Below are 27,703 nucleotides of genomic sequence, written 5' to 3' on the forward strand. Positions count from 1 at the left end.
GGCGGCATCCGCAAGCAGTTCGGCAGGCAGCGACGAGGCGCGGGGTGGGCGCCTTGCTTGGTGGAGTAGCGCGGGTCGGCCGCAGTAGTCGCGGAGCACAACGAGAACGCTAGCATCCAGCAGGTCTGTATCTCCTCTCCTGCAGTCCACCACTGATTTTTGGTAAATTTGCTCCACGGCAACAACTTGAAACCTTGGTCGCCTGGGAATGAGCAAATAAGTAACTATCATCGAATACCTTCTACCAAACTTGTTTCGTCTTGTGCTATCTGATTGTGTTTGGTAGCATGTGCGTCGAATCGTGAGCAACAGTATTCATTGTTTGGTCGAGAAATTGGTTCGAATGGCATGATAGTATGATTGGCCGACTCTGGTTCTGGAGTAGTTTAGCAGGAACCTGGTTGCTGGATACCTCACTTCTTGATTTTGTTGCTATTATCGTGGATTTAGGGCTAAATTTTTGGGTGCTCATGCTGGGGCTCTAAGCCTCTAACTCAAGTAAACCATTTCCTCGACAAGAAAACAATATTCTCTGACCTAGGGGGTATTTTTGTGGTGATTTCTATGAATTATGGTCACTTCATGTTGCTCCTCAAATTTCTGTGTTGTGTCATGTAAACTTGTAATGGGTTTCTGATTAATTTGGGTAGGAGATGATATTGGTGTTTAATGTCCTGCTGTTTTTGTCTTGTTAACACCGTTCTTGATTTTCCGGAGTCATACTTGCAAAGGTCTAATGATTTCAATATGAAATTATACCCCATTTATGCACTTTGAGTCAGCCTGTTGTTTGAACCGAGTCACTCTAACTCTCGACGAACAGAGGTAAAAGATGAACAGTAGACAGATAAACTTGCCGGCGCCGAACACCTGTATCTTGGCTTCTATTATTCAAACACACGACTCGGAACACTCTAAACCACGAGCCTACATGGCCAGTTTATACCCACGGCAACGCAGCGCCGCTGCACCCACCTTGCAAGCCTCACGCGCACTTACGCATGGCAGCTTGGACGACCTGGTTTCATGCGTTCGTGAGCCACATACTTCTTCACATGAACGGGTCTCCATCCTTCTCTCGCGTGACGTGCTCCTGCATGCGCTTAACCGCCAACGACTTGGCCTCTAGACTCGATCAGCCTACACACACATGCACCTGATGAACGACATGCAAGCACACACATGCACCTGATGAACGACATGCAAGCACACACACACTCCAAGTCATGATTATCCAAACAAACTCTCCCTAATCTTGACTTGCCGTTGCCGGAGTTGCTGCAGCTGCCGTTGCTCCAAACACGTCCTTATTTTCCTTTTCTTTATGGTGGGCGGTGTTTGTGGGCAGGCTCATTTACGTAGGAGGGAGCGGGACGGTGCTTGTAGTACCTGTAGTGGCGTGCATGGCGTTTCCTTTTCTTTTGTTTTATATAAATGGACCCTGGAGGTAAGCGGTCAGGTGACAGACGTGGGATGGACCTTCGTAGTACTCGGATGAATGGATGGATTTAGCTTACAATGCAAATTAGACGGCTCATAATACTTGATGACGTGGATCACTGTGGGATCTTATAAATCTTTTAGTAGGGTTTTGATTTATAAGAGCTATAGATTACTCTCATTTTTACATGAAAAAATATACAGTCCACTTTTATGATCTTTTATCACCTATATATATCGTGGCACGTGGCAAACCTTGAGTAGTTTAGCTTTCTTTGTTTGTAACAACCATGTAAAATTTGCAATGCAATTTGTGTAAAACTTAAATGCTTCTCTTAAATGATTGATCATTCCCTTGCTTTATTATTTTTTAATTAAAGGTATAACACGCTGATGAGGAGCTGGATTGCGTCGAGCTTCGAGGAACACAAGGGTAATAGCTTGAAGACTCAAATCTATATAACGGGAACACGTTAAAATCACAACAGGAAACATACGAATATAGAGAGGAAGACTCAAATCTACAAATACAAAGTGACACGAATGTTAAAAATAAATAAGGCACCCTCAACCAAAATTGTAGCTTGACGCCACCTGCCAAGCAGCAGGGTACCTGTAAGCCATTCTAGCACAGCAGACAGCACAATGGGAATCTCCTATTTCCAGCGACCACAAGCATAATACAACCCATATCGACCAAACAAGAACCCAGAGCACATGGCCGATTCACAGTAGATTGAATACTGAAATGTAAATTTCTGGGCACAAGGATTTTCTTTACTGCCCATCTCCGGATTCACCCTTGGGAGCCTCTTTGATTTCTTCCATGTCTTCGACCTGTAGCCAAGCAATTTGAAACTGAATATTCAAGGGATTGACTCCACAAAACAATAGGATGTAAGTGAAAATATCTATGGCGTAGAAAATACAAAGCTGACGGAAGTCCACACTCATCAACAAACATAGCAGAATTAAGAGACCAAGAGTACGGCCCTACTATGTCATAAAAGGACTGAGTTTAAAGTGCTGAGGACCAAGATAGGTAAGGGCAAGAAAGAAAAGGAGGGTGCACTTGATAGCAAACACCGAACCAAGAAAATTAACTCCACCAGAAGAAATGTAAGGTTACTATCCTAAAGATTCCCGAACTGCAGAAGAAACAGGTGCCAAATTGTCATTTGCTTATGCTTGCTATTTTTGCTCATCGCTTGTCACTTAATCTAATTTTTTTTGTTTATTAAGAACCTTAGAATTATTATTTAGTTGATCATAATGCCTTATCTTCAATTCTTCATCAGCAGTTTAGATTCAACTCACCTTTAGTTGCATACATTGGTCCATAAAAAAATACTAATATGTGTTGGCCCACAGGATCAACGGCTTAGGTGAGTGAACCACTCACCAGTCTTACCGAGCACCCACTAGCTGTGCTGACCACGAACAAGCGTTGTCCGTCCCGATACACTATGGCTAGAGCCAGAAGAAGAAGAAGGGAGAACAGAGCATGCACACATAATGCAAGACACCAGCGTTGGCCGAAGCCATGTCTGTGAGATGACAAATCTAAACTCTCTTTACTGAGTTGTCGTGGTAGTCTATTTATACAACTCTATCCATCTAGTCTCAGTACAGCTGTCCTGCTGCAACAGTGACTAGATAACATACAGGGCTGACTCTGCGTCGGACTCTGCATGTGCCTACAGTACTGCAGGTGAGCCGTGCGGCGCCTGCACCTACAGCGGCTACGGTATCACAGCAGGGAGCCTTTCGGCGCCGCCTTCCCTTGCTGTGTTCACACAAGGTAGCAGTAGATTATTTAACAATCTTGCCCTAATCCTACTGCTAACCCTTGTACCCCTCCATGCCGATCATCTCCTTCAGCTCCGTGAGTCGAAGACGTCCGAGCGGTTGGTGAGGACGTACGCGAGTTGCCGACCAGTTTCGATAAACTTGATGACGATCTGCCCTCCATCGACATAGTCCCTGAGGAAGTGGAACTTCACGTCGATGTGTTTACTCTGGTCGTGCAGAACTAGATTCTTTGCAAGGGCGATGGAGGGCAGCTTGTCCACCATCAGTGCTGGTGGGTGAGCTTCCACGCCGGTTAGCTCGCCCAGTAGCCGACGTAGCCACACAACTTGGCACGCCGTTGTGGCCGCCACTACGTACTCTGCCTCGCACGTAGATAGTGCCACCACCTTCTGTTTCAGCGACAACCATGAAATTAGGACCGACCCGAGGAAGACGAGCACGCTAGAGGTGCTCCGTCGCCCGTCGATATCCCCTGCCATGTCTGCATCGCTGAACACAGTGAGCTGCAGCCTACTCCCATCGGTCTTTGGAAAGATGATCCCATGATCTATCGTCCCCTTGACGTAGCGCAGTAGCCATTTAACCGTAGCCCAGTGATCCTCTCTGGGATCCTCCATGAAGCGACTGACATAGCCCATGGCGAACGCAATGTCTAGCCTTGTGTGGACTAGGTAGCGCAGACCGCCACCGATGCTCTGGTAGAGTGTCGCATCCACCTTCGCCGCGGTGCTGGCCTTCGTCAGCTTCAGCCGCTCCTCCATCGGAGTCACGCATGGCTTGCACTCAACCATGCCGCTCCACTCCAACAGCTTGGAGGCATACGCGCTCTGACCGAACGTGAGTTCCTCCTTCCCCTGTCTCACCTCAATGCCAAGGTAGTAGGAGAGTGCGCCGAGATCGCTCATTCAAAAATGAGCCACCATCTCGCGCTTGAAGCTGTTGATGTCCTCCGTGCACGCGTCGGTGACGATTAAGTCATCCACATACACATAGACGACGAGCTCCTCCTTCCTCCATCACCGTGTGTAGAGCGCGTGCTTGGTTGCGCACCTCTGAAACCCAAGCTCGCCCAGCATGGCGTCAAGCTTGGCGTTCTATTCTCGGGGGGCCTGCCGTAGCCCATAGAGCGCCTTGCGCAGTCGGAGCACCATGTGCTCCTCTCCCTTGACAGCAAAACCTAGAGGTTGCCTAACGAAGATCGTCTCCGCTAGCTCGCCGTTGAGGAAGGCCGATTTAATATCCAAGTGATGGATGCGCCAGTCCTTTGCTGTTGTCAAAGCAAGTAGCAAACGAATTGACTTCATGCGCGCTACTAGCAAAAAGACCTCCTCGAAGTCTATGCTCTCACGCTGAACAAAGCCTCGGGCGGCGAGGTGCGCCATGTGCTTGACAATGGCGCTGAGCTCGTCCCGTTTGACCTTATACACCCACTTTAGGCTGATCGGACGACATCCTGATGGTGGATCGACGAGCTGGCATGTCTCGTTTTCCTCGATCGCCTTTATCTCCTCCAGCATCGCCCGTCGCCAGTTTCTGTCCCGTTCGGCTAGCGCGAACGTGAGCGGTTCCTCTGCACTGACTAGCAGCAGCTCTGCTAAAATGTCCTAATGGCTAGAGGGTGGTGAATAGCCTAATATAAATTTCTACAACAACACTTAGCAGACTGGTTAGACAATTATGAGGTGAAGCAAGTGTTGTGCTAGCCTACTAAAAAATGCAAGCCACCTTCCACAATTCTAGTTGATGTAGTTTCTATCCACACAATAGATATGTCACTACACTAAGTTAATGTGCTCTCAAAGGCTAACTAAAGAGCCACACTAACTAAACTAACAAGCTCTCACAACTAGCTACACTAAAAAGCTTGACAACTAGTTTGCGGTAATATAAAGAGAGTGAGCAAGAAGGTTATACCGCTGTGTTGAGAAAGGAGCCAATCAATCACACAAATGAATAACAATGAAGACCAATCACCTCGGAATCAAATGATGAACATAATGTTTTTTACCGAGGTTCACTTGCTTGCCGGTAAGCTACTCCTCGTTGTGGCGATTCACTCACTTGGAGGTTCACGTGCTAATTGGCATCACACGCCAAAACCCTCGATAGGGTGCCACACAACCAATACAAGATGAGGATCACATAAGCCACCAACAATCCACTAGAGTACCTTTTGGCTCTCCACCGGGGAAAGGTCAAGAAACTCTCACAATCACCATGATCGGAGCCGGAGACAATCACCAATCTCCGCTCGACGATCCTCGCTGCTCTAAGCCGTCTAGGTGGCGGCAACCACCAAGAGTAACAAGCGAATCACGTAGCAAAACACGAACATCAAGTGCCTCTAGATGCAAACACTCAAGCAATGCACTTAGATTCTCTTCCAATCTCACAAAGATGATGAATCAATGATGGAGATGAGTGGGAGGACTTTGGCTAAGCTCACAAGGTTGTTGTGTCAATGCAAATGGCCAAGTGTGTGAGCTTGAGTCGGCCATGGGGCTTAAATAGAAGCCCCCACGAAATAGAGTCGTTGTACCCCTTCACTAGGCACAACGCGGGTTGACCGGATGCTCCGGTCCGATCGACCGGACGCTGGCCCTCAGCGTACGGTCACGTGATACACGCCACGTGTCCCCTGCTTCAAATACTGTTCATTAGATTTCAACGGTCATCTGCTGATCGGACGTAGTGCACAAACTGACCAGACGCTCAGCCTTCAGCATCCGGTCATTTCCAGTAAGGTTCTAGAAACGAATTTCTTCGACCGGACGCGTCCGGTCATGGTTGACCGGACACAACCAGCATCCGGTCACACAGTGTCTTCTTATGTGCTGCCATGTCACCATGACCGGACACAGCCTGCCAGCATCCGATCGCTGAGCGATCTGGCATCCGATCGTTTGACCGATGCCAGCGTCTTCGCTGTCACAACTAACCGAACGAGTCGGTTTCTCTAAGACCAGCGTCCGGTCACCTTATGACCAGCGAGACTAACTCCTTTTCACCTCTAACTTCTTCACCCTAGCTTAAATGTGCCAATCACTAAGTGTATTACCTTGTGCACATGTGTTAGCATATTTTCACAAACATTTTCAAGGGTGTTAGCATTCCACTAGATCCTAAATGCATATGCAATGAGTTAGAGCGTCTAGTGGCACTTTGACAACCGCATTTTGATACAAGTTTCACCCCTCTTAATAGTACGGCTATCAAACTTAAATGTGATCACACTCTTTAAGTGTCTTGATCACTAAAACAAAATAGCTCCTATAATTTATACCTTTGCCTTGAGCTTTTTGTTTTTCTCTTTCTTCTTTCCAAGTCCAAGCACTTGATCATCACCATGGCATTACCATCATCATGTCATGATCTTCATTTGCTTCACCACTTGAAATGTGCTACCTATCTCATGATCACTTGATAAACTAGGTTAGCACTTAGGGTTTCATCAATTCACCAAAACCAAACTAGAGCTTTTAATCTCCCCCTTTTTGGTAATTGATAATAACCCTTTCGCAAAGATATAAATTGAAATTCAATTGAATCCATGTTGCTTGTCCAAGCATATTTACCATGTGTAAAAAAATATAGACGAGTTTTATGAACCCCAAATGGTAGCAATTGCTCCCCCTACATATATGCTAAGAGTTTGGATTGTAGCTTGCACATATGCTTAGATAGGAAATATAGGAGACAATATCTACCAAATGATGCTAAGGTATAAAAGATGGACCTTTGAAGCGTGATACCAATCGGAGTGCACCAATATATCATCCTTAGCACCATGGTTAGTTTAATATCACTTGGAAACACTTTGGAAATGAAAGTTATCTAGTGATTTTATTTCATCATTCAATCTTACAACTAGCATACATCACACAAGCATGGATATTTTAAATTTGGAACTTATGCCATGCAAGCAAACATATGAAATGCACATTCAAATGCACCATACAAGTTCATGAGCTTGCTCTCCCTACTTGTGTGCTAAAAAAATTAATTGATCCATTTTCTTTTGTCATATCTCTTGTCATATCTCTCCCCCTATGTCAAGTTCTCCCCCTATCACTTATATCTTTTATTTCTTTCCCCCTTTGTTGTCTTTTCATCATCTTAGTACATTAATATCTTTGTTTTTCTCCCCATGTACTAATATCACTAATATCTTTGTTTTTCTCCCTCTTTATCATCAATGACCATAAATGTTTAAAAAATAGATAGGTTGAGATTATTAATGTCAATCAATGGGGTGAGGATTATTTTCCCAAAATTGATCCAATCTAGATCATTTATCAAAGATATTTAACTCGGTTTGATCCAAGGACAAGCTTCTTCATACCTCTAAATAAGGGTTATCTTATACCATGTTGAGTTAAACCCTTAGAGTTCATTTTCTAGATTAAACACTAGGTTTACAAGCCCATAAACATGTCATATGCTACCACTAGATCAAGTCAAGCATAGAAGCAATAGTGATACCATATAAACATCAAATTCATTTGATTTTCATGAATGAGCCTAATAAGATGGAGAGATGACTAGATGCACTAAACATGTCCTTAGCAAGGATGTATGTCATACCAATCAACTTTTACCTTGGATTGCTTAAAGGAGAGACATGTCATATGAGTGGGGGGGGTGCATCAACACATATCTGAGAAATCCAATATGTTCAACTCATTCCTTAGCTTACAAAACATTTTCTCATCCAATGGCTTGGTGAATATATCGGCAAGTTGATCTTCGGTGCCTACACTCTCAATGCAAATTTCTCCTTTTTGTTGGTGATCTCTTATGAAATGGTGACGGACATCAATGTGCTTTGTTCTTGTATGTTGAACCAGATTGTTGGTCAACTTGATTGCACTCTCATTGTCATATAGCAATGGCACTTTCTTGAACTTGATTCCAAAATCACTAAAAGTGGCCTTCATCCAAAGTACTTGTGCACAACAACTACCGGCGGATATGTATTCAGCTTCGGTGGTTGATAATGCAACACTATTTTGCTTCTTTGATGACCATGAAACAAGTGATCTTCCCAACAATTGACATGTGCCTGAGGTGCTCTTCCTTTCAACCTTGCATTCCACATAATCCGAGTCGGAGTAACCAACTAGCTCAAACTTTGCTTCTTTGGGATACCACAAACCAACAATTTTTGTATGCTTCAAGTACCTCAATATTCTCTTTGTAGCCTTCAAATGATTTTCTCTTGGTGAGGCTTAAAATCTTGCACACATGCATACGCTAAATATGACATCCGGCCTTGATGCGGTCACATAGAGTAGGCTTCCAATCATAGGCCGATATAATTTTTGATCCACCATGTTGCCACTTGCATCACTATCCAAGTTACCATTTGTTCCCATTGGTGTGCTAATGACTTTGCTATCACTCATGCCAAACTTCTTGATCATATTCTTGATATACTTGCCTTGACTTACAAAAGTACCATTCTTCAATTGCTTGATTTGAAGACAAAGGAAGTAACTCAACTCTCCAATCATGGACATCTCAAACTCATTAGCCATCATCTTTCTAAACTCATCACAAAAATCTTGATTGGTTGATCCAAATATGATGTCATCAACATAGATTTACAACACAAACAAATCTTTTCCAATCTTCTTGATGAAGAGAGTGGTGTCAACCTTGCCCATTATGAATCCTTTAGAGAGTAGGAAGTTCCTCAATCTCTCATATCATGCTCTAGGTGCTTGCTTCAAGCCATACAATGCCATCTTCAACTTGTATATATGGTTGGGCTTCTTGTCATCTTTAAAACCAGGAGGTTGCTCAACATATACTTCTTCATTGATGTAACCATAGAGAAATACACTCTTGACATCCATTTGATAGAACTTGATGTTGTGGACACAAGCATAGGCTAGCCAGATTCTTATTGCTTTCAATCTAGCAACTAGGGCATATGTTTCTCTAAAGTTAAGACCTTCAACTTGTGTATACCCTTGTGCTACCAATCTTGCTTTGTTCCTTACTACTATCCTATCTTAATCTTGCTTGTTTCTAAAGACCCATTTGGTTCCAATCACATTGTGTTCCTTTGGTCTCTCTACTAATTCTCATACTTGATTTCTTGTGAAGTTATTCCATTCTTCATGCATAGCATTCACCCAATCAACATCCTTCAATGCTTCATCTATCTTCTTTGGTTCAATGGATGATACAAATGAGAAATACTCACAAAATGATACCAATCTTGATCTTGTTTGTACACCTCTAGAAATATCATCAATTATAGTGTCCAATGGATGATCCCTTGCAATATTTGTTGGTTGAAGCATTGGAACTTGATTACTTGTGCTTGCTTGATCATTGGGTTGAGATGATGTGCTAGCCACTTGATCTTGTTCATTGTTATGAGAACCACTTGTACTAACTTGATTTTGTATCATCTTGCACAATTAAGTTGGAGAGCACTTGCACTTGATCATCTTCATCATCATTCACTTGCCTAGGTCTCAATTCACTAACATCCATGTTCTTTATGGCATTTAAAAGTTGAATGCCTCTAACATCTTCCAAGTTCTCATTCTTTACTTGTGAACCCTTGGTTTCATCAAATTCAACATCATAAACTTCCTCAAGAGTACCACTATCCAAATTCCAAACTCTATATGCTTTGCTTGTAGTGGAATAACCAAGTAGAAATCATTCATCACATTTCTTGTCAAACTTGCCCAATCTAGTGCCTTTCTTCAAGACATAGCATTTGCAACCAAAGACCCAAAAATATACAATGTTGGGCTTTCTACCATTTAAGAGCTCATATGGTGTCTTCTCTTTCAATGGGTGACAATAAAGGTGGTTGCTATAATAGCAAGCCGTGTTGATAGCTTCGGCCTAAAAAGATTGACTAACATTATACTCACTAAGCATAGACCTTGCCATATCAATGAGTGTTCTATTTTTCCTCTCAACAAGGCCATTTGATTGTGGAGTGTACTTGGCCGAGAATTGATATCTAATTCTAAATTCATCACACAACTCATCAATTCTAGTGTTTTTGAACTCACTACCATTGTCACTTCTAACTCTCTTGATGGTTGTTTCAAACTCACTGTGAATGCCCTTGACAAATGATTTAAATGTTGCAAACACATCACTTTTGTCCACTACAAGAATACCCAAGTGTATCTAGTATAATCATCCACTATCATAAAGTCATATTTATTACCATCGATGCTAGTGTATTGTGTTGGCCCAAACAAATCTATATGCAATAACTCAAATGTTTTACTAGTGCTCATCATACTTTTCTTAGGATGGGTGTTTCCAACTTATTTGCTGGCTTGACAAGAGCTACAAAGCTTATCCTTTTCGAACACAACATCTTTCAAGCCTCTAACCAAGCCATGCTTAACCAATCTATTCAATTATTTCATTCTAATATGACCAAGCCTTCTATGCCATAACCAACCCATGCTAGACTTAGTGAACAAGCATATAGATAATCTAGCTTCACTAGCATTGAAATCAACCAAGTATAGATTCTCATATCTAAAGCCTTTGAAGATCAAGTTAGAGCCATCTACACTTATGATCTCTACATCATCTACCCCAAATATGCATTTAAATCCAAGATCACACAATTGAGCCACATATAACAAATTAAAGTTCAAGATCTCTAATAGCAACACATTAGATATGCTCATATCATTGGATATTTCAATCTTACCAAGCTCTTTGACCTTGCCTTTGCCATTATCATCAAATGTAATACTATCATAACCATCATTGCCATTGGTGTTGATTGAGTTGAATATTCTTACATCACCAGTCATGTGTTGAGTGCACCCACTATTAAGAACCCAATGTCTTTCTCTAGCTTTATAATTGGCCTACAAAAGAGGATCAATTCTTTTTAGGTATCCAAACTTGCTTGGGTCCTTAAAGGTTAGTTACTAAGCTCTTTGATACCCAAATGGCTTTCTTCTTTGAGCCCATCCATGGTTTACCAATGAACTTAGCCTTCACACCATTTATATCCTTAGTAAGAACATAGAAAGAATTAATCTTAATTGAGGATACATTAGCATTTTTACTCTTGTTTTTGCATCCGTGCTCTTTATGATCAACTTGCTTGCAACTAGTGTAAAACCGACCATTGTTCTTCACAAAACTAGTCTTGTGAGAAGCAAAGGTCGCCTTGACTTTCTTAAGGATATAGCCCAATCCCTCTTTGTAGAGAGAAGCTCTTTGGCTACCTAAGCACATAAGCAAGCGGTCCTCACCACCATAGGCCTTAGCTAAGATGTGAGTGAGCTTATTGACCTCCTTCTTAAGGTTCTCATTCTCAACCATTAGTAAGGCATCACAAGTGAAACCATCACTACTAGATGAGGTAGAAGTAGAAGTACTACAAGAAGGGTTAGTGGGAGCAACAACAATATGCATAGATAATGATTCATCAATTATATCACAAGTTAAGCATACATTGCAAGTTTCAACATGCTTCTTTTTATTTTGCCCATTAAGCAAAGAGGAATGAGCTTTTTCAAGCTTCTTGTGAGCCTTGCCAAACTTCTCATGGGCTTCCTCTAGCCTCTCATGAGTTGCTTTGAGCTCATCAAGGGCTTGCTTAAGGGCTTTTACCTCCTTATTCAAGCTCTTGCATTTCGTTCTCTTAATGTCAAATTGTTCTTTAGCATCTTCTAGCATGTCAAATAATTCATCTTTAGTAGGTTCATCATCATCACTATCACTATCATTTTCATTTTCATTTTCGTTATCATGTTCTTCATCACTTCCATCATCATAAATTTGTACGTTAGTGGCCTTAGCCATGAAGCATGATGGAGTGTCAAAGAGAGAAGGCTTCTCATTTATAGCAATGCTTGCAAATGCCTTTTTCTTGGTGGTCTTGTCATCATCACTATCATTATCATCACTTGAGGAAGCATCACTATCCCAAGTGACCATATATGAACCACCCTTCTTCTTCTTGAAGGTCATCTTGTCCTTCTTATCTTTCTTTTTCTTTTTGTCCTTCTTCTTGTTCTTCTTGTTATCATCATCATTGTCGCTATTATATGGACATTGAGCAACAAGATGATCTTTGCTTCCACACTTGAAGCACCTTCTTGACTCTTTTTTGTTCTTGGATGAAGACTTCTTTCTTCTAGCATGGTACCCTTTCTTCATCATGAACTTGCCAAATTTCTTAACAAAGAGAGCCATCTTCTCATCATCATCATCATCCCATGAGCCATCATCTTCACTTGATGTTTCTTGCTTTGCCTTGCCCTTGGATGATGTGGCCTTGAATGCCACGCTCTTCTTATCATCCCTCTTCTCATCCTTCTTCTCCCTCTTTTCTTCCTTCTCATCATCATCTCTATAAGTATCATTGGTCATAATATCTCCCAAGATTTGGTTTGGTGTTATTGTGTCTAAACCGGTCCTCACTAGCAAGGTGACCAACATGCCAAATCTTGCGGGTAAACATCTCAAGAACTTATTAGAGAAGTCCTTGTCCTCTATCTTCTCACCAAGTGATTTGAGATCATTGACAAGCACTTTCATCCAATGGAACATGTCCGGCACACTCTCATCCTCCTTTATTTTGAAGCTTGTAAACTTCTCTTTGAGAATGTAAGCCTTTGCACCCTTCACGGCTTAAGTGCCCTCAAATGATTCTTCCAACTTCTTCCATGCCTCATAAGCTCTCTCAATGTTCTTGATTTACTTAAATATTCTTTCATCCAAAGCATCATGGATGGCACTAAGAGCAATGCCATTATTTTGTAGTAGCATCTCTTCGGCGGCGGTGGGAGCCTCTTCATCTTCTATCTCAATCTTTGTTTCTACCACCTTCCAAACCTTCCTATTAATTGACTTAATATATGTTGTCATCTTAGCCTTCCAATAGAGATAATTTGAGCATCAAATTGGGGTGGCTTCTTGGTGTTGTTGATTTGAGCCATTTTTACACCGAAGGTTGTTAAGCCTCAAATCATGGTGACCTCGGCTCTGATACCACTTGAAAGGTTCTAATGGCTAGAGGGGGTGAATAGCCTAATAAAAATTTCTACAACACTTAGCAAACCGGTTAGACAATTATGAGGCGAAGTAAGTATTGCCCTAGCCTACTAAAAAATGTAAGCCACCTTCCATAATTCTAGTTGATGTAGTTTCTATCCACACAATAGCTATGTCACTACACTAAGTTAATGTGCCCTCAAAGGCTAACTAAAGAGCCACACTAACCAAACTAACAAGCTCTCACAACTAGTTACACTAAAGAGCTTGACAACTAGTTTGCGGTAATATAAAGAGAGTGAGCAAGAAGGTTATACCGCTGTATCGAGAAAGGAGCCAATCAATCACACAAATGAATAACAATGAAGACCAATCATCTCGGAATCAAATGATGAACACAATGTTTTTTTACCGAGGTTCACTTGCTTGCTGGCAAGCTACTCCTCATTGTGGTGATTCACTCACTTGAAGGTTCACGCGCTAATTGGCATCACACGTCAAACCCTCGATAGGGTGCCGCACAACCAACACAAGATGAGGATCACACAAGCCACCAGCAATCCACTAGAGTACCTTTTGGCTCTTCACCGGGAAAAGGTCAAGAACCCCTCATAATCACCACGATTGGAGCCGGAGACAATCACCAACCTCCGCTCAACAATCCTCGCTGCTCCAAGCCGTCTAGGTGGCGGCAACCACCAAGAGTAACAAGCGAATCCCATAGCAAAATACGAACACCAAGTGCCTCTAGATGCAAACACTCAAGCAATGCACTTGGATTCTCTCCCAATCTCACAAAGATGATGAATCAATGATGGAGATGAGTGAAAGGACTTTGGCTAAGCTCACAAGGTTGCTATGTCAATGCAAATGGCCAAGTGTGTGAGCTTGAGCTAGCCATGGGGCTTAAATAGAAGCCCCCACAAAATAGAGATGTTGTACCCCTTCACTGAGCACAACACGGGGTGACTGGACGCTCCGGTCAGCATTCGATCATGTGATACACGCCACATGTCCCCTACTTCAAATACTGTTCGTCAGATTTCAATAGTCGTCTGCTGATCGGACGCAGCACATAAACTGACCGGACGCTCAGCCTTTAGTGTCCGATCGTTTCTAGTAAGGTTCCAGAAACAAATTTCTTCGACCGGATGTGTCCGGTCATGCTTGACCGGACATAGCCAGCGTCCGGTCACACAGTGTCTTCTTTTGTGCTGCCACATCACTATGACTGAACATAGCCTACCAGTGTCCGTTTGCTGAGCGACCCAGCGTTCGGTCGTTTGACCGACGCCAGCGTCTTCGCTATCACAACTGACCGAACACGCCGGTTTCTCTGAGACCGGTGTCCGGTCACCTTGTGACTAGCGAGACTAACTCCTTTTCACCTCTAACTTCTTCACCCTTGCTCAAATGTGCCAATCACCAAGTGTATCACCTTGTGCATATGTGTTAGCATATTTTCATAAACATTTTTAAGGGTGTTAGCATTCCACTACATTCTAAATGTATATGCAATGAGTTAGAGTGTCTAGTGGCACTTTGACAACCACATTTCAATACGAGTTTCACCCCTCTTAATAGTATGACTATTAAACCTAAATGTGATCACACTCTCTAAGTATCTTGATCACCAAAACAAAATAGCTCCTATAATTTATATCTTTGCCTTGAGCTTTTTGTTTTTGTCTTTCTTCTTTTCAAGTCCAAGCACTTGATCATCACCATGGCATTACCATCATCATGTCATGATCTTCATTTGCTTCACCACTTGGAATGTGCTACTTATCTCATGATCACTTGATAAACTAGGTTAGCACTTAGGGTTTTATCAATTCACTAAAGTCAAACTAGAGCTTTCATCTGTGTCATTGAGCAGCCGGCCAGCTAGTCTTGAGGGTCATGTGCCACCGACAATGTCGTCCAGCCTGCGGAACCGCACCTCCTCGCCTTCATGGTAGGCATCCACAAACTCAGTGATGTCATTTGGAGGTGAGACGAACTCGATCAGCGTTGATGGAGTTCCCTATTCCACTAGAGTGCTCGGCACAGTACCTGAAGTGCTCGGCACCCCAAGTTTAGTGCCCGGCACTACTTCTGGACTTCTCGTCATAACTCCTGCAATGTTCGGCCATACTGTATGAGTGCTCAGCCTCAGTCTTGGAGTGGTTGGCACCACTGCAAGACATCTTGGCTCCACTACGGGAGTGCTCGGCACCTGTCCTAAAGTGGTCGCCACCACTGTAGAACCTCCCGGCACCATTCCTGACGTGCTCGACATCCCTCTAGGAGTGCTTGGCATCTCTCCCGAAGTGCTCGGCACTGCCCTAGGAGTGCTCGGTTCTACCGCTGGAGTGCTCGGCACCTCTTCCTCAGTGTCTCCACCACCGTGGATGACCAAGTGCTCAACGACGAAGGTGCTGGTGAAGCCGCCAGCTTTCCCCGTGCTCAGACTGCTCTAGTCCCAAGCCGCTTCCTGGTCGAACACGACGTCGCGTGAGACAAGCACCTTGTTTCCACATGGGTCATCGAGCCGGTACGCCTTGGTACCCTCCGCGTAGCCTAGGAACACCATGGGTGTGCTCCTGTCCTCTAGCTTGGTGAGGTTCGGCTTTGTCTTCCTGACGTGGCTAATGCAGCCGAATATCCGGAGGAAAGACACGCTCGGCTTGCGCCCATACCAAGCTTCGAATGGCGTCTTGCCCGTCAAGGCCTTGGTCGGAGCGCGGTTGAGGATAAACACCGCTGTGGTCACCGCCTCCCCCCGGAACCTTGTCGACATGCCTTTGGCCTTCATCATGGATCGGGCCATGCCGACCACCATCTGGTTCCATCGCTCCACCACGCCATTCTATTGTGGCGAGTACGATGCGGTGTGGTGTTGCCCCACACCCTGATCCGCGTAGTACGCAGCGAACTCCACCGAAGTGAATTCACCGCCGCGATCAGTCCTCAGTACGTGGAGCTTCTTGCCGCTCTCGGCCTTTGCGCGCGTCCTAAACTTCTTGATCGACGTCGCCGCTTCGTCCTTGCTCGTCAGGAGTTGCAGCCACATGTAGTGATTGTAATCATCTATGAGCAGGAGGAAGTACCATCGACCACCGTTTGTAGCAGGCGTGATCAGCCCGTAGAGGTCGCCGTGGATGAGCTCGAGAGCGTCCTTTGCGCGATACTTGGCCACCTTTGGGAAAGGTAGCCTCCTCTGCTTCTCGGCCAGGCAGTTGTCACACAACTCGCCTCCGTGCTTGATGTGGGGTAGCCCTCAAACCATCTTTTCCAGCTGACCAAGCGCATCGAAGTTGAGATGTCCAAACCGGGCATGCCACATCCACGGTTCCTCGGAGTGCCTTACCGTTAGGCACACCGGCTACTCTACCTTCAGGTCGAGCAGGTACAACCGGTTCAGGGACCTCTTCACCTTAGCAAGAAGTCGCTGCTCCCGATCCCTGATCCTAAGGACTCCGTCCTTGATCAGTACCTCGCTACCATGCTCATCCAACTGACCAATGCTGATGATGCTGGAATGCAGCTGCGGGATGTAGTATACATCTGTTAGCGTGCGAGGCTCCCCGTTCTGGCACCTGAAGATGATGGTGTCGCGCCCTTAGATAGCCATCCTTGAGCCGTCACCAAACTTCACCGTACCGGTATAATGTGAACGAGGGTCCCGATCTTCCGTTAGGTTCAAGATAAACAACGATTTGTTTGGAAAGCGACATATCGATCCAGCTTCAGATCACAAAGATCCAAACCCTGCAACCTTAGCACCATGTCTCCTCTGGTTATCAACCGTGTCACAATCCGGTTGACCTCGCTAAGAAGGCTAATTCCTGCTGTGAATCGAAGAACACAAGCAAGAACAAGATAAAAAGCAACTCAATTAAAGTAACAATTACAGATGAATGATTAAGCACTCGAAGTTGGAGTCTTGTAAACCGATAACGGCGACTGTTCAATGATAGATTGATCTAAAACAAAACCCAAAACCTAATGTAGGTGGTGTCTACTGATTAATTAGCCTAAGAGATGTCCAAGGATCCCTCTTCACGTCCTAAAGGTGTCCCAACACGTTACAAGGCCCAACGGCCCAAAAGACAACGACGCAGCGCCGTGACAGATTCTGGACATCAACTTGTTTCGACGATTCCCATTGATTCTGATGGAATTTTGATATGGGACCACATCCATTGGTTTCCTTATGAAATTATCTTTCCATCCACATGTGGATCATCAAAAACGGAGTTCGTATGCGACCTGAACGTCCGTTTTACTACACGCTGATCCTGGAGCCCGAGATGGACTCAAACTCAAGTTGGACTGGGCCTCCGGCTTAGCTTGGACGTCCTTGCTGGCCTCCTAAGGTGGTGGCCAAGGAGGAGGACGTCCAAGGGCTTTCTTGGTGGATTCTCCAAGTCCTTAGGGTGTGCTCCCACTTAGGCCAGGGTCCTAAAGATGAATAACAAGTCCATAATGACAGTGTAGCTCCCAGCAGAAACAGTGACAGAATATCTTGATAGTTTAGAGGCCATGTTGATGTGATATTGAGATGAGACCAGATCTATTTGAAATCTTATCAAACAAGCTTTCCATCAAGTGCTCATTGACCTCGATCGCACTTCAGATGGCTAAGTTATGGCCTTCCCAATGAAGCACTGTCAAGCTATCGATGAACCAAAAATTCAACTTTGATGAACTTGCACGTTGAGACATATTTGTACCTACATTCAAATAACGACATGTACATGTGGAACCAAGTGAATTGTACCAAAAATCACTATACAAATGTAGGAACAAGCTCACCTTATAAACAATGGTCGTATTCGATGGTGTCATGTCCTCATCATCCTCCCCTTCTTGATAACAAACCGTCCTCGGTTTGGGACGGTTTGGGATTAGCTGAAGAAAACGTTGTTGGTAGTAGCCAACATTGCTCCCCTTCTTGAAATTTAACATGTTTCTTTATAACAAAACTAGGGGAACTCGACATGACAAGATTATAGCAATTGCAATCCTTTGGTTGATCATACTTTTGCACAATATAAGGAGATTTCAGATTTGAACAAATATAGACATGATGCATCATATACTCTCCTTTATAATTATATTTTCCAATAAAATAATATGTACAAGTAGACAACCATGACAATTCAACACATTCAAGTTTCTCTTCTAAACTACTAAGAGTATATAAAGTATCAAACTCAATATAACCCAAAGTATTTGAAGAATACAATAATTTCTTTTTATCTTTTTCGGTAGCAATGGAAAGCAATTTTTTATGTTCAGCATAAGTAATTGGTTCCAAAGCCAAAGCATCATACTCATTCACTAGTTGTGGCATACGTATAATAAAAGCATTTTCACACAGCTCTTCTTTATCACTAGCATTATTAGAATAATTATTTTTTGATAAAGGCAATTCAGATTTAATATCCAATTCTTTTATTTCATTAGCAGCTCTATCTCTATTAGTTTGTGCATTTTCAGCATGGTTTAAAGTTTTACCAGACTCCAAAGTATGTGTGGAAGGTGGTGGTGGTGAAGATGTTGTTGTAGTGGCGAAAGTAACCACTCGCCTTTTTATCGTAGTCTCAACCTTCGCAAATGGTTGCTCCACCCTTGCTAAAATATGGTTGAGGTTGTCGCCAATGTTGGTATGGTTCTTTTGCTGATATTCCTACAATTCTTTTTCTGCAAGCATAGCAAGCTGGAACAAACGTTTGAGAGTATAAAATTCTATATGGAAAACAATATCTTGTATTTCATGCCTCAAACCACCAAAAAAACAAACAATGGTATCTTCTATGTCCTCTACTATCCCACAACGTATTGCACACTTTTGAAACTCTGTATAATATTCTTGGACAGACATATTGCCCTGCTCTAAGCACTGCAATTTGTTATGCCATTCATGTTTATAAGAAGGAGGAATAAAACGATCACGCATAGCTATCTTAAGTTCTTCCCATGTACCAGGTAAAACATCCTCTGCAACTAGCCCATACCACCAAATAATGGCAAAGTCCTTAAACTCACTAGTAGCTTGTCGAACTCTATATTGCTCAGGTACAAGGTGGGCACTAAACTTTTGTTCTACCATTATCTCCCAATTAAGGTATCCTTCAGCATCATAATGACCCGAAAAGGATGATATGGTCAATTTACCTCTCATACCTTGATGATTATAGTCTATATGTGAGGGCTCATTGTTCTTTATTCGGTCCATCCTTGTAAACTTCTGGTCCATGATTTCCTGCAATTCACTCTTAAACAGAAACTTGTTGTTTGATATTGTTAGAAATTAATATAAATCCCCTATCAACTATTTATGGGTAAGTGGAATCACACTCTCACACGTCTTACCAAGTTCTTACAAGGTTCTTACCAACGCAAAGTAGTGGACGGTACAATCGGTGGCTGTTCGTGATACCTATGAGGGTGTGACACCAAGATTATAAGGGTCTTTTTTTGTAACGATCTGAAGTATATGTGGAGCTTGGGAGGCACGAAAAAGAACAAATATATATATGTGGCACACAAGTCAGTGACAGACAGCAATATTGAATAAATGTCCAAAGCACTTGTCCTAGTTGCTGGCCAATACGTGTTTCTATCACCAGTTATGATAAACAAGAGAGGAAACAAGGATGAAAGGAAACAAGTATTAAAGGTAGCAACGGATATAAACAAGACAAAAGATACCACAAACAATAGAGCTATTGAGTGTTCCTTATGTGCTCCTTTTCGATATCTTCTATTCTCTTTTACTATTTTTTCTTTTATTTTTTTACCCAATCTTTTTTTTCTTTCTTTTGCTCTTTTGATATTTTTTTCTCAGGAAGGAGCACACAAGAATAAATCACAAAAAAATTAAGCTCAATTGAATAAAAGATGTGGCCTATAGAAAATTAGGACTGTGCTCTAAAAAGCATACCAAAACTTGTGGGCCCAGAAACTCAATTTTCCTAATCGAATTTCGCAAATCTAATTTTTGCGAACCCAGCAACGCTAGGATGAAATAGATCTAAAATTTTCTAGCGTTCTCCGTAGATATAAAAATTTTCCCGTTTCGAGTTCGGATGCAAAAGTTATGACTGTTTTAAGGAAGCTGCTCGAATCAGGGATTTAGTGGACACAAGATGCAAACCGATGGTGATACGGAATAGCGGCGGGTGGAGGTATCAACACAAACTAGAAAAGAACACAATCTAAACCAGCAACAAGACTTTGACCTAGGACACAAACTCAACAAAGCGTACTCTGAAACTGAATCATGCAAAGGCTATGGCGCGGATGGTTATAGGATAGGAAACAAATATAGCATTGGACTATGGAATAAAAGCAAAAACACTCAAACTAAGGGTAAGATGCGAACTTGACGGTATACCTGAAGCTCTGATTACCACTTAATGGAGACAGGGATCCCGATCTTCTGTCAGGTTCAAGATAAACAACGATTTGTTCGGAGAGCGACACATCGATCCGGCTTTAGATCACAAAGACCCAAACCCTGCAACCTTAGCACCACGTCTTCTCTGGTTATCAACCGTGTCACAATCCGGTTGACCTCGCCAAAAAGGCTAATCTCTGCTGCGAATCGAAGAACACAAGTAAGAACAAGATAAAAAGCAACTCAATTAAAGTGACAATTGCAGATGAATGATTAAGCACTCGAAGTTGGGGTCTTGCAAACCGATAACAACGACTGTTTAATGATAAATTGATCTAAAACAAAACTCAAAACCTAATGTAGGTGGTGGCTACTGATTATATAGCCTAAGGGACGTCCAAGGATCCCTCTTCACATCCTAAAGGTGTCCCAACACGTTACAAGGCCCAACGGCCCAAAAGACGACACAGCGCCGTGACAGATTCTGGATGTCAACTTGTTTCGACGATTCCCATTGATTCTGATGGAATTTTGATGTGGGACCACTTCCATTGGTTTCCTTATAAAATTATCTTTCCATCCATATGTGTATCATCAAAAACGGAGTTCATATGCGACCTGAATGTCCGTTTTATTACATGCTGGTCCTGGAGCCCGAGATGAACTCGAACTCAAGTTGGACTGGGCCTCCGGCTTGGCTTGGACGTCCTTGCTGGCCTCCTAAGGTGGTGGCCAAGGAGGAGGACGTCCAAGGGCTTTCTTAGTGGGTTCTCCAAGTCTTTGGGGTGTGCTCCCACTTAGGCCAGGGTCCCAAAGATGAATAACAAGCCCATAATGACAGTGTAGCTCCCAACAGAAACAGCGATAGAATATCTTGATGGTTTGGAGGCCTTGCTGATGTGATATTGAGATGAGACCAGATCTATTTGAAATCTTATCAAACAAGCTTTCCATCAAGTGCTCATTGACCTTGATCGCACTCCAGATGGCTGAGTTATGGCCTTCCCAATGAAGCACTGTCGAGCTGCCGATGAACCAAAAATTCAACTTTGATGAACTTACACGTTGAGACATATTTGTACCTACATTCAAATAACGACATGTACATGTGGAACCAAGTGAATTGTACCAAAAATCACTATGCAAATATAGGAATGAGCTCACCTTATAAACAATGGTCGTATCCGATGGTGTCATGTCCTCATCACGGTAACATCGTCGTCGAGCTCGGAGAAGGATGCCTTGGAGCCCGTCATGTGGTTGCTGGCATTAGAGTCCAGATACCACCGCTGCTCCTGGTCGGCGTCCACATGTCCGAGGTGGACTTGGGCGTGTGGTTCGTCGAGGTTGACAGTCTTCAGGGCCTTCCCAGGTCCTTCCACCATCGTCGCCTCTTCCTTCTCCTCGGCCTCGACGTCGTGCAGTGCACAGAACGTCGCCATCAGGATAGTGGCCTCATCCTCATCATCAGCTTGCGCCAGATGAACTTCAGCCTTCTTCTCCTACTTGCGATTTGGGCACTCCCGTGCCCAATGGCCCATCTTCCCGCAGCGTCGGCAGGCGTTGGGGTCGACCTGCTTCTTCTTCTCCGAAGAAGCCTTGCCGCGGCGCTTACCATGGCCACCACGGCTGGAGGAGGCTGCCTTCCCGGAGTTCCTCCGTGCAGCCCACTCCTCTTCCGTTAGCAGGAGTTTTCCGCTGTCCTTCCTTGTTGCCGCCTGCTCCAGGCGCTCGTCCACCGCCCGTAGACGACCTGTCACATCCTCAATGGTGAGGATGGACAAGTCCAACATTGTCTCTATGAAGAGAGCGATCTGGATGTACTTTGCCGACACGGAGTGGAGATACTTAGAGATCGTCTCCTCTTCATCGATGGTGACGCCATGGCTCTTCAGCTTGCTGATGAGTGTCTGCAGGCAGAGGGAGAAGTTCTGCACCGTTTCACCATCCTTGAACTTGAGGTTGGCGTACTCCTGCTTCAGAAGCTGGGCCGCCGCCTTCTTTGCGCGGTCAGAACCGACGCGCATCGCCGCAATAGCCTCCCACGTCTCCTTAGTCGAGCTCTTCGCCCCCAACGGCTCCCTGTACTCTGCCGGTACAGCAGCGAGGATAGCCTCCAACGCTGACATGTCATCCTCCTTATTGTCGGTGCCCTTGTCAACAGCATTCCAGAGCCGTCGGGCACTGAGCTTGACCTTCATGGTCACCGACCACTCTCCATAGTTGGTGCGAGTCAGCGTCGGCCAACTCGTGCCACTAAGCTCTCGCACCGTGCAAACAACAACCTTCGGTCGTGGCTGGGCAGCCACAGCAGTGCCACTGCTATCGCCCATCTCCGAACCGCCCGTCATCACCAGCGGTTAGTCTGACGACGGCGCTTGTACGACTCTGATGCCACTTGTTGGCCCACAGGATCACCGGTTCAGTTGCCGAGCACCCGCTAGTGTTGCCGAGCACCCACTAGCCGTGCCGACCACGAACAAGCGTTGTCCGTCCCCACACACTATGGCTGGAGCTAGAAGAAGAAGGGAGAACAGATCATGCACACACAATACAAGACACCAGCGTTGGTCGAAACTCTGTCTGTGAGATGGCAAATCTGAACTCTCTTTACTGAGTTGTCGTGGTAGTCTATTTATACAACTCTATCCATCTAGTCCCAGTACAGCTGTCCTGCTGCAACAGTGACTAGATAACATATAGGACTGACTCTGCGCCGGCCTCTGCATGTGCCTACAGTGCTGCAGGTGAGCCGTGCGGCGCCTGCACCTGCAGCGGCTACAGTATCACAGCAAGAGGCCTTTTGGCGCCGCCTTCCCTTTCTGTGTTCACACAAGGTAGCAGTAGATTATGTAACAATATATTGCACTAGTTACAAGTTATAGCTAAAGCCAGGTTAATAACAGCTGTCTGAACTGTGAAATGCATAATAACCTCAGTTCATGTTTTCACACATATTTTTCATAAGGATTGCAAAAAAGAAGAAAAAAAACAGTATACAGACCATGTAATGGATCTAGAAATCAAATCTGCTTGGCGAGATTGCAAGCACGGTCAGGCGAGTTGAGAAGTTGAGCACCAGCCCAAGCCTAATAGGATGGATGGGGGCCAACTCTTCCAGAGCAATATCCTGAAAGATTTAGCAGAAAAAAGAATTAACACATTATAAATTGTACACAAAAAAGGTTAATGCCCTAGTCAACAAAATTTAATATGAGAACAGTGAAATGAAGGACGCAGTCCACACTGCCACGGCCTTCTTCCTTCTACTCAATGGAGGATATGATGCACCATGAAATACATCGGGTTCCAATGACATTCTTGTAAGCAACTGACAGAAGGTAGTGCTCCTCCAGTGAGCTCCTCAGAATCAACTGTCTTAGCCACCTTCTCCATGAACTCAATCATCTCTTCGTACTTCTCAGAATCAACTGGAATTTCAAGGGAAAACTTTGGTGAGTTAAATGCTAATTTACAGACCAAAATGGTGGACCAATTTGTAAACTTTATCCTAAAAAATCTCAGATTTAACTAAATAGGGATAAATCATTGAGAAAGAAGGTCAAAATTTGGAAGGCACAATGTGAGAAATAAATAAATAAATCTACCAAAGCGACAGAAGAATCCAACTGAAATGAATTACATGAATCCACAGACAACTGTGTCATACATGCATGATGGCCTCATTAAATTTTGAATTTTCAATTTGAGAAATTCATATTTTCTCCAAATAAACATTATCAATCAGTATACAGCAGTTGCATCAGATTTGCTTAACAGACCTAAGAATAGCATGCAGTAAACAATAAACATAGGACTAAACTGAACTTCAGTAACACAAGTCAACATCTCAGCTATTCCTCACATTTATTAAGATATTGTAAGCTTAAACAGCTAAGTCCTTTTCCTTTCCATGGGTATGAAAAGGATTTCAAACAAAACAAAAAGGGGTTCACCCTTACTCCCTTAGGCGACACATGGGGATTTGAAAAACGCCATGGCACAACAGCACAAAGAGCATGATGCATGAATGAATCTCTCTTGGCACATCACATATTCACATATATGTCATGGAAACTTTACACATTAGCTGATCATGTGTAATTTAGGTACAACACACAGACTTGGCAGTCATCCAATACACTTGCACTCCATAGTCCATTCCATCTAATCTCACTCAGCTTATTTGCCTCCCTATGAATAGTCATCTCTGCCCACCAATCCAAGTGATTTTATCACCTTCTTGACTCCCACAAATGCAGTGAAGAACCACAATCTAATCACCTGACATTACATAAGCAGCTTGTGGTGATGCTGCATGGGAGATAGGCTCCTATTTTTCACAAACTTGATCAGTGGTCACCCACATTGGCCACCTCCATTCTTATCTGTATCTTTATCCTTGTCCTTAGGAGGTGATGGAGGAGCATCAGGCATCTTCAGAAAGAACGAGGTCGAGAGCAGAGACAGTGAGACTTGGACCTGATCCCGGCCCATCCTCACCGGCAACTGGCGCCTCTGCTGCTGCCCGGCGGGCGGCGCTCCAGCAGCACGCTGCTGGACCGGACGGATGTACATCTCGTGTAGGCGCCGGAAGCCGCCGAGCGAAAGCACGACGCTGCGAAGCATCTGCTCGGAGAATCCCGTGTAGGCCCAATCCCGCAGGCACGCCGCCTCCCACAGCCGCTCGTCCCGCGCCAGCACGCGCCACCCGCGGCTCACGCACGCCGCGGCCGCCAGCGTCCGGGCCTCTGCTCGCATCAGCACCTCGAACACCAGGTCCTCCCCGAGATCCGGCACCCTCACCTGCTCGCCCCCTCCGGGCTCCGAACCTGGAGGCGGCGGCGGCGCCGGCTCGTCCACTCTTGCGTCCTTCGGCAACACCGGCGGCGGTGGAGCCTGCGAGAACGAAGACGAGCACTCGCCCGCCGCGATGGAGCTTGAAGACGAGCACTCGCCCTCCGTCCGCTGCTTCTTACTTGGCTCGCCCGTGGCAGCGGGGGCCGGGGGCCGGGGGTCGTCGCCACCGCTGCCTGACGAATCGGAGCGGCACTTCATGGCCAGCGATTCGGGGCAGCCTTGCTCGTGGGTCAGCCACTGCTTGCGAGGAGGAGCGGATGAGCCTGCGTGAAGCAGTGCAGTTTATTATCTATACTGGGAACGATCGGTGTCTGTTTCGCAAAGCTTGAGCTAAGCAACTTTTTAGCAGCTTATATGCTTTTTGCCACTTCTTCATGGGAAAGTACCTAGACGAAAATCTATGGTGTTTGCCATACCTAGCTTTTCCTCGATACCCTCTCACCAGAGCTCGGCATCCGGCGGCCGCGCGTTCTCCATCTCCATGGAGCTCGATAGCCGAAGCTTAGCTTGCGCCCACTCCGTAGCCTCCTTCTTCCTTCCCGAACGGCGCCTATCCGGACGACGGCGCGCGATCTGTGGCGGCAGCACGTCGATCCGTGACGGCGCCGTGTGGATCCGGGCGGTGGCGGAGTCGATTTGGGTGTGGAAGATCCAGGAGTGCGGCAGCGCCAATCCGGGAGCGGGCGGGGAAGCAACGCGGGGATGGAGAAGATGAGAGGCGTCAGGCGTCCGTGGTCGGAGAAGCTCCTCTCCCCCCGGCCCCGAGCTTTTTGGCTTAATTTCCCTATTTTTTTTTCACACTGACTTGATTTGTGTCCCTGTGCATCGCAACGGGCGGCCAAAATTTTAACACAAATTTCAAAGCAACAACACGAGCACCGGAACACGAAAAACATTCTTCAGGTTCTCGTGAACGCTGAAAGAAGCCAATTTCCTTCACGACGTAGCTCCGTTCGGCTTACCTTATAGTTGTATTATTCAGTTTTTTTTTTCAATCGGAACAATATTTTCTCTCACAATAATTTAACCAAAATAGTATTTTTTTCAATCAATTTAGCCAATTTTCAGTAAGCCGAACGGGCCATAGTCAAATTCAATGCATGAATGAAGTTATATTAAGGAGGTGTTTGATACAGGGAAAGTTTAGTTCATGTCACACGAGATATTCGAATGCTAACTAGGATGACTAAATACGAGCTAATTATATAACTAATTACACAGACGTAGACTAATTTATTAAGTTTAATCAATCTATTATTAGCACATGTACTGTAGCGATGAGAACATAACACCCATACATATGACTATATTTTATGCATGGTATGGAGGGGTAGAAGGTCAATAAGGGTGTCCAAAGTTAAAAAGAAGGTCCGAGGCTAATTTGATTTGAATCCTCGAGGTGGAGGTCCAAAGCAACTCAAGTTCGAGTCTACCTCGGCCTCCAGGACCAGTCTGTCTTAAACTGGTTATTTAAGACGCATCCGGACTCCATTTCCGACGATCCACATATGGTTGGAAACCTAATTTAATAAGAAAGCCAATCCAAGTAGTCTCACATCAAAAGACTTTCGAAATCAACGGAAATCGTCGAAACAAGTCAGCATCCAGAATCTGCCAAGTTGCTGCGACACCGTCTTTTGGTTTATTGGACCGTGTATCGTGTTTGGGCCCATTAGGGGGCGCGTCCAGGGGTGTGACGCCCAAGACTCTATAAATAGCAGTCGTCGCTCTCCTTAGGATTTGAGTTTTGTTTAATTCTTGATTTCCTCGTGAAACAGACATCGTTTTGCTGCAATTATGCCGTCAAGGCTGCTTGCTGTGAACCAGAGCCCTAGTTCTTGATCTTGTTCGCCTGTGGCGATTAGTCCTTTCGAATAAAGACTCAAACTCCTTTTTGTTATCATAAAGCCTCATATTTATTTGCAATTTCAGATTGTGTTCATCCCATTTTTGCTTGTGTTCTCGATTCGCTTGCAGGAAAGCTTTCTCGGTGAGGTCAATCGCGTCCGCGTGGTTGATAACCAACGGAGCAGTGGTGTAACGGTTACGAGGGTCCGAATCAGTCTTGGTTCGAAGCCTAGATCGTGAACGTCGAGTCTCCACCAATCGACGCTATCATACCTTTTGAAAGATTAGGCCTAGTCTACATCAAGTGGTATCAGAGACCTTGTTGCGCATTAGATATAACTTTAT

The 27,703-nt window shown here is 44.5% G+C and overlaps 1 protein-coding gene and 1 long non-coding RNA gene across 2 annotated transcripts; one reads left to right on the forward strand and one right to left on the reverse strand.

Moving 5' to 3' along the window:
• On the forward strand, positions 1-27,703 carry LOC136462357 (uncharacterized). Its single transcript, XR_010760699.1, has 3 exons — positions 1-123; positions 1,821-1,873; positions 27,488-27,703. It is a non-coding gene; the product is annotated as an uncharacterized lncRNA (long non-coding RNA).
• Positions 24,674-26,289, reverse strand: LOC136462356 (F-box protein GID2-like). The gene is made up of 2 exons (XM_066461467.1): positions 25,927-26,289; positions 24,674-25,773 (listed from the first exon to the last, which is right to left on the reverse strand). Exon 2 carries the CDS (start codon positions 25,706-25,708, stop codon positions 25,010-25,012), a length of 699 nt encoding a protein of 232 aa, XP_066317564.1. The 5' UTR covers positions 25,709-25,773; positions 25,927-26,289; the 3' UTR covers positions 24,674-25,009.

This window comes from Miscanthus floridulus, chromosome 7 (genome assembly GCF_019320115.1).
Source record: "Miscanthus floridulus cultivar M001 chromosome 7, ASM1932011v1, whole genome shotgun sequence".
NCBI classification, from domain to species: Eukaryota; Viridiplantae; Streptophyta; class Magnoliopsida; order Poales; family Poaceae; genus Miscanthus; species Miscanthus floridulus.